The sequence below is a fragment of the Physcomitrium patens genome, chromosome 8 (assembly GCF_059467195.1).
Source record: "Physcomitrium patens ecotype Gransden chromosome 8, ASM5946719v1, whole genome shotgun sequence".
NCBI lineage: Eukaryota > Viridiplantae > Streptophyta > Bryopsida > Funariales > Funariaceae > Physcomitrium > Physcomitrium patens.
The window spans coordinates 4599005-4610353 of record NC_143417.1 but is presented as its reverse complement, the minus strand read 5'-3'; the positions used below and the strand labels follow the sequence as shown (position 1 = coordinate 4610353).

Genomic DNA, 11349 nt, shown 5'->3' with positions numbered 1-11349 from the left:
TTCTTTTAATTGATTCTTTTCTACAAACTTTGATCTATCTTGTACAACAAGTTGGATTTCAATAAAAAAAACTAAAGTTTTAAAGTAGTACTTTATTTTACCTATTTACAATTTGAAAATGATAAGTCACTTAATGTGTAGTGATGAAACGCTTCTTTTGTAACAAACAAAGTTATTGACCAAGTTGCCAATCAAATGATTTTATAGGTAACATGTTTTTCAGCTTAATCATGTGTGCATACAAAATAGAAAAGAGAAAAACTCATCTCAACCAACTTATTTGATGGTTTTGAAAGATAGTTCAACTTCTATTATGTGGCATGTTAAAACTTTTATACTAAACCACACAATAATAGTATGCATAAGATATGGATGTACAAGGAAAATATTTTAAAGCCAAACATATGAGAATTATTTATGCAAAAAAAATAATTCTTTGATAATTTTTAAAAAAATGGTGTAATAATTGTATCAAAATTATTACACGGGTATTAAAATTAGTATACAATAATAAATAATAACACACATAAAAAAATGAAGATTTTCAAATTGCAACAATATTAGGATTTATTTATTTATTTATTTACTTATTTAATGGAATGCAAACCTCCGAAATGAAACACTTTCCCACAAATGGGCAAAAAAGTCATACCCACCTAGTTATACATGAAAAAGGAAAGACCCAGGAAAGTATGGGATTCCTAAACCAAAGAGTCGCAGTGCAAATTAATATTGCCCAAGTTTAGGTATCAAATCTCCTATTTTGGTGTTTTCCTTAAAATATGCATCCTACATTTAATTACATTCTCATCTATTGACCATTAAAGCATAAAGCAAAAAAGCAAAAGTTAGAGAGTGAGAGAGAGGGCGAGAGAGGTAAAACGTGGGGGAACATTCTTGGCAAGTACAGGCCTTAAAGCCACTCAGTGAAAGAAAGAGATTAAGAGTGGGATGGATGGATGGATGTGTGGGTTTATGGATGTATGGAGTTTTCCAGGAGGGCGACCAATCGAGGGTGGAGCAGGCCGGGATGCTTATTGATGGAACCCGCGTTGATCCAAACCTGAGGTCCGAGGCTACCAGAGGAGGAGTGTGTGCCGAGGCTGCGCCGGTTCGGGGGAGGAGTGGGGGGACGGGGATCCCGCCCTGAGTAAATTGCAATCATGCGATTCCGCCCCCATTCCCATTCCCGTTTGAAGGAGAGAGAGACAGAATGTTTTCTATGATGGGGGCTTGTAGGGAAAAAGGATCGCGTTCCCATGTAAGGGCACTCTTGCATGACTCAGGCGTGAGGGCGACTGCAAAGATTTCTCCTCCCCCCCGGGACCCCCAGAAATTATGGGGACCACGCTCGGTTTGAGTAGCGGTTACAAAAATAGGGGGGCCAGCAAGCAATCTCTCACTAAATAGAGGCTAAACAGGGAAGCGTGGATTTATGCCTTTTTCAAGTAATGGGTGGAGTGGGTTGAAAACAGGGCTAAGCCCGTAGTAGGGGTGTGCTCATTGAAGGGGGGGGGGTGGGCTTTAGCAAGCAAGCAATTCCGTGTAGATTGATTAATACACACAGCATAGTACATAAAAAGATGCTGAAATACGGCATGGGAGGGGGTGGTACAATGGGGAATGGGACTGTTGATGATCGCTCTACTGGCATCTGGGTCCTCTGCTTCCTCCTTCCTGATGGATGGGTGCTGCTCACTCTCAGGGGCCCGCTCACACGGCCACGAGTCGGGATGGTTGCAGAAGCGCGGTTGTTGATACCCGGGATTGTTGATAACCAGGCGGGTGTTGGAGCTTGAACTCACTGCCTCACTCACTTTCACTCACTTTCACTCACTCTCTCAGTCGCTCACTTCACGCAGGGAGGCGGGGGAGAGGGGAGGGGGCTCTATTCTGTTCTGTTCTGTTCCGTCTGTATTTGAGACGATTCCTTCCCTTTCCTTTCGTTTCCCTTCATTTCCCTTTCCCTTCCACGGGGCTTCCGTCCGTGCTGCGTTGCATCGCCATTGTACTCGTGCGAAATCGATGACCTCCATCGCTTGATCTCAAGGCCTCTCTGCTCTCTCTCTCTCCTGGAAAGTCATCGCAGCCTTCTCTCCCATTGTTTACTTGGGCGGTGCAGCAGCAGCAGCAAAGAGCCCTGTGAGCTTCTTCTTCTTCACAGTTTTCGAGTTGAGGTTTTGGTGAGTCTGTGTTGTGGCAACACACTTGAGAGAGCACTTTTGAAGTAGACTTGGATTTAGCTAGGGGGTTGCGAGAGAGCGAGGGGTGGAGATTGGTGGGGATTCTCTTCAGTTTGCGGTAGTTTTGTTGTGGGTACAGGGTGGAATTTGTTGGGGAGGAGAGACAATCAGACAACATGAGTGGGGACAACAGGTTAGTGTGATGGGAGTGTTGGGTGGACGCTGAAGTTTCGGGGAGTTGTAGGAGGGGGGTTGTTTTGGACTTGCGTGGCGTTGCTTGCGGGTCTGGTTGGATTCGCGAGTTCGCTCGTGGGAGATAAATCATTCGCGGCTCTCTAAATGTCTGGAGAGGAAGAGTTGTATCTCAATCAGTCGGACGCGGAGGCGTTGTTTTTCTCAGATGGCCTGCTTGACAATGCGGATGAACTTAATTTTGAGGCATTTGGCCACGTTAGCGGACTTGATGTGAGTCTCTCCTTTCATCACATGTTTCGTCATAGGTTGTGTTCACAATTCCGTCTTACCTTTTGTGATGACGACTGATGTCTAGTTGTGCTTGATTTTCTCGTAATGAAGGGCTACTGTGGTTTAGTGATGTTCTGTTAGAATTCCGGTGTTGCAACACGCCTCGCGTGTTTGGGATTACGGAGGAGAAACTAATCGTATTGTCAGCAACTCTCAGCAATTCCCGTTGGCGGGTTCCAATTCGTCCATGCACCTGGTTGTTTAGCAATTTCAGTGTTGGGCGAAGCCTTAACAATTGCTTCACACTCCAATGGATGCTTCTCCTTCTACATTATTTGCAGCACCTGCATTTCTTCGTAGTAAGGATGCATCGCACGTAAATATGTCTAGCTTGATAAATGTGGCACCTTTGCTGGTGCAAAAGGTCTTTTCTGGTTTTTCTCCCACGTAGAGTTGCTGTTGTACGAGAGCACGGTAAAGCACGCAGGACCCGTATGGAGACCATGCTGACTATTATTTAGTTAAGATACCTGTAATTTTGTTTCTGGAGTGATTTCTGAATTGTACATCGTGCTTGTCACCAGGATGGCACGTTTAACAGCATTGCAGGGTCCGGTTTGACTGCATTTGAAACCCGCGACATTTTTAAATCCACAGGACTAAACTCCTTTGTAGATGAGGTGGAGGCGAAGTGTGACGTTAATTCTATAATTCAGCAGGGAGCACCCGGAAACAGTGCTCCGTATTCAAATGCTCCTCTGCACTCCAACTATGTGTTTCATAAACCGACACTGGACCTGGAGAACATGGGTTTGGGATATGGTATGTCCGGGCTTTACTTGCCAGGAAATGGTGTAACAGGGATGAGATCTCCTTCAAGTCCCACAATGAGCCAGGCTATGTCCCCAGGCTTAGTGTCACCAGCCATGGTGGCGTCTGAGAAGCTGAATGGGCTGACTCTCGGCCAGATGGCACCTTCCTTCCGTCCACCTTCATTTGATACGAAGACTACGACAAGTACGGGATTTTCATCGGGGATGGTTTACCCTTCGGTAAGAGTAATGCCTGCGGATGGTGGAACAAAACAGTTCACGTCATCTTCACAACCGTCGCCCACTCTGCAGGTGGTGACGTCGCAGCCAGCTACAAATGGGATGTATAGGTTTGGAAGCCAGGAGATGTTAACTTCTGCGGCAGAGAACAGTGGTTTGTCTTCCATGAACGGCAATTCGTCACCAGTATTGTCTTCAACCTCTTCGGATGGTAAAGAACAAGTCGAGCAGCTGGTTGGGGGTGAAAATGGGATGAAAATGTCTCAAGAAAAACAGTTCTACAGCATCCAGGAAGGAGCAGTTGATACAGATAACTTTGTTGATCAGGTACTGTTGTGGCGTTTGGTCTCTTCGTTTAATTGTTGGCCACCGTACTCATATGATTGTGGCGTACAATTTGAATGTTTGTTCAACTCGTTGGGCGCTTCTTAAGCATAAGGTCCAGCGAAATTTTCTTGCATAACGATGTGTTTTCATTTATGAAAATATTTTCTCCCAATTTTTAGGTGGATGGAGATGGTGATGGATTGCAACCTCTGCCTCAAATGACTCGACCGAGTATGCAGCGGAGCTACAGCAGTCATGCCTTAGGCCAACTTCGGCACATGGGCTCTGCACCACCCTCTGTGGAGAATGGAGTGAATTCTCGCCACTCGCAGATGGATCGCTCTGGAGCATTGACAAGCCCCGGAGCGCGCCTACAGCCCAATCCAGGTGAATTTCAGAGCGTTGGCATGCGGTCTATGCCCAACGTTGGTATGCGTCGTGTCTACAGTGCGGGGGACATCCAGGTAAAGTATTTATCGAGTTGACTTGTTCAGTGAAATGCACACATTCTAATTGACTCGTATATTTTCTTATGCGAGGGGATTATGTACTGACAGTTACGACGATACTGTGTCGTTGATTCTGTGCAGACTTTGAATGGCATGCAAGGGAGACTGACAGGAAGTGCATCACCAAGTTTTGATGATGGAAATTACAGGGTGGGGAAGTATAGCATGGAAGAGCGGAAGATAAGGATAACTAGGTATCAGCAGAAGCGCTCGCAGCGCAATTTTAACAAAAAAATCAAGGTACATCTACGCTTCTCTTTTGACGCATCAGCTGCAACTATTTTTATTTTCCGTAGTCGGTAGTTGTGAAAGACCGTTCAGAAGCCGGTTGGTCCAGTTTGTACGTCCTGCAGCAAGTCTACAAGGCCACAGCGATTTCAAGAAGAAAAAACAATTCTCTGATCAAATCCTCAGTGAATGTTAAACAATAACCCATTCTTGGTCTTTATGCAATGCTCCTCCAGTACGCCTGCCGCAAAACATTGGCAGATAGTCGCCCAAGAGTTCGAGGTCGTTTTGCAAAGAATATGGATGATGAGATGCCGACCACTCTCCTTGGACGTAAGCATGAAGATGACGACGAGGAGGTTTGTTGAATACTTCGTTTGCTTAGAAGTTATGTTAACATGCTAGAGCAACAGTTTAAAAGGATCTGTGTGGAAATGGAGTGGCAGCACAGTTTTCAAATGGACATGCTGAACTAATTGCGGATTGGAGCGCACAACCTCAAAGCAAAACGTCTGACCCGGGTATTGGAACTTGTTGTGTTTGAGCAGGGTGATGCTCATGTTGGAGAAGGAACCAATGGATTTCTTTTTGAGAATTCCTCAGGGGAATATTCTGAGATGCTCACATGTAGCAAAAAAGCACATCGCACTGTGAGCAGTATGTAAATTGGAACTTGTAGGATTATTGCTTTCACGAGTTGGTTGAATGTGTGCTGTCTACGAAGTTCACCAGCGGGATTGTTGTTCATTTCGTTTTAAGCTTATGTGTGTGTCACTTGGAGGAGGATTGACGCATTCTACATAACACCTTTCTGTAGTAGCTGCTTTATGCCTTCACAGGTGAATCAAAGTTGTAGAGCAAGGGTGCGACTGTTTTAATTGATCGTTTGTCCAAGTCCTGAAGCTCACCATTGCTGGTACAGAAAGGGTAGATGGTGGATATTGTGCAGAGTTGTCTATGAATTTCGAATGAGTGATTGCTTGAACATTGTAGTTGTTAGATACGACAGGTGGGTGCAGATGGAGTACTAGCAGTGTGAAGCTGTAGACATTTAGAAGTGAGGCAGTCAGCACATGCTTTTAAATATGGGGCCGACTATGTGCACACCCCTTTAATTAGACTGCATTTTTCAACCGCCATTGATTGCAAGTTCGACTTAAAGGGGCCGACTACGTGCACACCCCTATTTAATACTTCTGTTCGGGCACATCCCCCTTTAACCCTTCTGTTGGATGCACCTTTCTCTTGTGCCTTCCTTTCCTCTGATAACATATTGTTGGCTCCACCAAACAACTGAGTATGAGTCACTTGGAAAAGTAGATGCCAAGGTGCAAATGTTTGCTCTTTTGGAGGAATATGTGATGTCAAGATTGCTTGCAAAGAAGAGCAAGGTTAGCGACCACAAAAAAAATTGGCTCATTTGTGGTCATAGTAGCAATTATTGTAACAATAGTTGTTTTTCATTGACAAAACATGTAAAAAGAAGATGAGTACAAGGTGTATTAGTTATCACTAGTTTGTTACTATTAAACAACTTTTCTTGATTGAATTATATGAGAATGATATGGCTCTAGTAGTTGACAAAAAATGCATTGATGTCAATGATGAATGCAATAGTGCAATGCAAAATTTTTAATGATGTATGCATAGTAGAGTAGAGAATTTAAATTAGAAATGCAAAGTACAACCAAGAAAATTTGATAAAAGCAAATAAACAAGTAAAATTTTCTCAAAGAAATAGAAATAAAGAAGTATATATATTAAAAAGAAAATTAAAATATCTAGTGCCAAAAAACAAGGAAACTAAAGACTCTTGAAACTAAACTAAAAACAAGAAAGGAGTTGATAAGAATGAAGAAGGTTTCACTCTTACCTTTATATATACTATTTACTTAAGATCTATATTGTGATGTTCTATAAGACCTCCAAAAACGTGTTGACTTTACATGACATGTATCTTAACTTGTAAGGCAAGTTTTTAAAATGGGGACCACATAGTTAGCTTATTCATCAAGCTACCAATACATGTAGCATGTGCTTAGCTTGTTGACCAATTTTCTAATCTATTAATCAACTATAAACATATATAAAGTCAAAACAACATTTATAAAGCTTTTAGGAAGCTTTTCTAAAAGATATTATGAAATTAATTTACTTTTTACCTAATTCTACTTATTTATATTATTTAGATAAAAATTATAATATATATATATATATATATATATATATATATATCCATGACAAAGACATAGGAGACTTGTCTACATTTTTGGCTACATACAAATTATTTCTCAATGATTGTGAAACCATCAAACAAATATTAAATCGAAGTACAATGCCTAAATTCATTCTTCCAACCTTAAAACAATCAAATGCCAACTCTTAATTTGTTTTGAAAGATATTTACAATGAGAAAATTCATCTTTAAAATAAGGAGCTCAATGGATGGACAACACTTGAAATTTTGTTGGATGACTGATGCACTAAGATTATGTAGCATGCCTACTAATGTGATGCCAAAAGATGACTCATAGATCTTTTCTTTGTACTACTTAAGGCAATGGCACGAGCACAAGAATTTTTACATGTGATCCTCATGGACTTGACTTACAAAATGAATTGATTTAAAATTTTGCTATTACATGTCATCAGCATGATTTCAATTAGCTAAACAGTTTTTTCTTATTTTTATTTCATGATAGACAAGACAAAAAATAATAATATTAGGACTTTAACCAAAATCAAAGAAATATTAATCATAGAGTGTCAATTTCAAGTTGTACCAAACAAAGAATTTGTGCTAATGTCGATCATTTGTGCTTAATTACTTAATGCATCAAGTCTTCTTTATGCTATCATAATACGTGAAGTCCTGCTTGAGAATGCTCTGAGCACTTGACTGTGGAAGATAGAATGGAAATTGCAACAACAAAATCCTAACTTTAATAGAATACTAATTAAACTCTAATTAGATAATAACAATGCTAATCAAGCTTTAATCAATTCAAAGAAATCTTAAAGGAATTACAAAGAAACAATAAGAAATCTTAAAGAAATATTAGAATGATCACAAATATATCTCAAATAAATGTCAATCCAATCTTAATTTAATCCTAGTTAAAATCCTATTGGACTTCAATCAAAATTTAGACCAAAAACTAACTAAATCTTAAATCCTAAACAAAATTTTCACACTTCTAAATAATTAATTTGACAACAAGTATAAAAAAATTTGAAAAAGATCGAAATTATTAAATAGACAATAACTTCAAAAACGTGCTTGGATATTGGCTGGCGTCCTTCTTCGACCTTGATGCCAATCTTCCAAAGCCAATATTTCTCTTTTTTACCATTCAATTGATTTTAAAAAATTTATATATGTAGAAAAATAAGTCTACTATCCTCACACATAAAATTTCACTTCAATCCAACTAATAGATTGCAAGAAATCTTAAAAACCCTCACTAGACCTAAAATTCTACTTTTTGAGACCATGACCCACTTGAACTTCAAATAATCCTCAATTTAATCATTAGATCAAGCTAAAATTTACAACACATATTAAGCACAAATATTACCACTAATCCACAAAATTTTACTTGTAGATCTATTACAAAACTTTCAAAATTGCTCTAAATGTCAACTCTATTTTATTTCACAAAAACCCAAGTCATCTGAAACAAATTTGAGTTTGTAAAGCCTTTACAAAGTCATTACAAATCAAAATCACACAAAACTAATGCTTATAGAAACCAACTCTAGTCTCTTATCAAATTCCACTCTTTGATTTACAAAAGAACCCCAGAATCGTTGTCGAGGCTTGGTTTTATGCCTTGGGATCTGATTTCGATCCTAGTTCATAACCAATCCTCTTTGGATATTAATATCTAGTTTTTCTTGGTGATTTTTATTAGAATTTACTCTCAACTTCCTCCTAAAGATACTTTTATTATTTATTTTTCCAATCTACCTTATTTTGCCTTATTTATGGTCCTATAAAGTAAGTAGAAGTCACTTTTCTAAAAAAGTAGCATTACTACTAAAAGTTTTATTACCTTTCTATCTTTTATCTATATTTTTTTATTTTATCATTTAACTTGGCTCTTCTATAATAAGATCCATATTATCATCTTTCACTATATAGTTGTGTTATAATACAACAATGCTTAACATATCAACAAAAATATGTTGGCAAATCTACAAAAAAATTCTATTTAATGAGAGTCTTAGAAGAATTTATGCATAACTAAAATAAGACAATGAGCTACTGATGAGGCAACATTCAATGCATCATGGGATGAGCTATTAGTCAAGTATTCCACAGACGCTCATTGTATGCTTGGCTTGTCTATTGCATATATAATTTATAATATTCTTGCATCATCTACCAACAAACTGACTATGGATATTTTCTTTGAATATTGGTGGCTTAAAAAAATTAGCAGTTGCTACTATTGATAGAAAATCTAACTTGTTTGGATAAGTTTTATAGCAAGTTGAAGAACAATATGAATATCTTTCACTGTATCAATAGCAGATGTTGCAAAAGTAACATCTTATTTTATTACAAAAACAAATAATACTTATTGAAGATTCAATAATCACATGCACATAAGGATGGCCTAGATGAGCATCTAAATATCACCCTGATAATAATACATGGTGAGAGCTGTTGACTTTCAAACTCAAGCCATCAGTTCTTTTATTAAGTCGAACTTGTAGTCAATGATGGTTGAAAAATGTCATTTGATTAAAAGGGGGGTGTGCGCCCATCAAAAGAGGAGTGTGTGTATAGTCAGCTGCTTAATTATTGAATGTGGCATGTGAAAATATTGAAGAATGTAATATCAGAGAATCCTTTGCTTAATAATAAGTGGACGAGTTGTGTATTCTTGTGACCTTGCAAGAGATGCAACACAATTTGCTTGTCCTATTAGATTTTTCTATAGATGGTTTCTTGGTTCTTACTTTTGGTGATTTTCTACATTTAAACTAGATTTCTAAATGCAGATTTGTTGAAGTGCATTAACATTTAAGTAGTTTGCCAGAAATATATATATATATATATATATATATATAAATATAAATTTTATTTTTTTACTTAATTTTATTCATTATCTTATTAATTATTCAATGCTTTTGTTTAGAATAACATTTTCAGGCAATAGCAAGCAGTTGCCCTTTCAGCTCACCTTTTTTTCTTTCTTTTTTTCCTTTTTTACTACGGGCGCACACTTAATAGACTATCATTCTCGCCAATTAAACAAACCCGGTCAGAGTTTCTGCATGAACGTGAAGAATCTTGCAAGAAGAAGTGACGATGTTCAGACGATAGAACCTTCTAAACGAAATTAACACCCAGAAATACGACGTGCTGCCTTATGTCTGTGCATGGACTGCATGTAACAAGGGTCCCACAGAAGCAGGAGGCGTGCGCGTACAGGCTCAGCGAACGGAAATGTCAACGACGTTAATGGGGTCTACGACAGAGGCACACACCAGCTGTAAAAATGCCCCACCATATGCAGCCGAACTCATGCGAGAGATGCTGTGGTCAGGAGCCGGATGGTTGGCATTCGATCCAAACCCCAAGTCTGACAATTCCTCCGCTCTCTCTCATCTGACCTGTGGGGGAAGGGGGATTGTAACGGCATCCACACTCTATGGGCAGTCTCTGGCACCTGAGTGAGATCTTCAATAAAAGCACCGGCATCATTTCCAATTCTCACATAGCTCAGGTTGCCTCCGCAGCCCCAACAAAGGGGTCTACTACAGTTGGATGAACCTTCGCGGACCAGCTCAGCTGTGCGGGTTGCCAAGTGGCTCTGCGTTCGCCATCTCTTTCCTTCTCCCGCCGACTCCCCCCATATTATATACCCTAGTCCCATGCACACTCACACTTATTCTCTTTCAACCCCACGGGGGTTGAATCCTGTTCTGCCAGTTCCGCTAGTATATCACCAGCTAGTCCTCTTGCTATTCTTAGGGTTTTGTGTTTCTCCGTTACGAACTCAACATCCACTCACGGCTTCGTGGGTTGAGAAGTCGAGGAGCGTTCGGGAGGATTCGAGTGCGAGGAGAGGTGATTGGAAGCCGTGGTGATGAATCTCCGACGTTGAGTTCGATGAGGTGGGAGTAGGGTGGGGTGATTGTGGAGCCCAATTCTGCAGATCACCGTGAGTCGTCGTCGTCGTCGTCGATCCGGTTTGTGATGATTCTCTTGGAGGGAGTGCTCGCCTTCTTCGTGAGAATTCTTCACCTTCTTTTGCTTTTCCTGTTCAATTTGTGCTCTCTTCTGCTTTTGTGGGGTCGTTCAAATGTTGCGCTGCTCCAGACAGTTGTTCGGCGTTGCTCTCGATGCACACCTCGGGATGCTCTCTTCCCCCATCTTTCAAATCCCGCCGTTTCGTTGCGTAATTGTTCCATTTTCGTTGTTTTTATCGTTTCAGCGCCGGTGTTTCGTCGCTCCACCATTTTATTATTCATGTATGGGTTCTTCCTCAATTCTGCTACTATGGGGGAAAAAATTCTGTAATCAGGGATTTTAGAGTTGGAGTTTTTGAGTTCTTGACTTTCGAAATCAGG

The 11349-nt window shown here is 39.8% G+C and overlaps 1 protein-coding gene across 1 annotated transcript; it reads left to right on the top strand.

The window, feature by feature from the left end:
• Positions 1 to 1854: 1854 nt before the first annotated feature.
• Positions 1855 to 5981, top strand: LOC112286052 (uncharacterized). The gene is made up of 6 exons (XM_024527579.3): positions 1855 to 2648; positions 3233 to 4027; positions 4207 to 4491; positions 4618 to 4776; positions 5001 to 5123; positions 5313 to 5981. Exons 1-6 carry the CDS (start codon positions 2523 to 2525, stop codon positions 5427 to 5429), a joined length of 1605 nt encoding a protein of 534 aa, XP_024383347.1. The 5' UTR covers positions 1855 to 2522; the 3' UTR covers positions 5430 to 5981.
• Positions 5982 to 11349: the final 5368 nt, after the last annotated feature.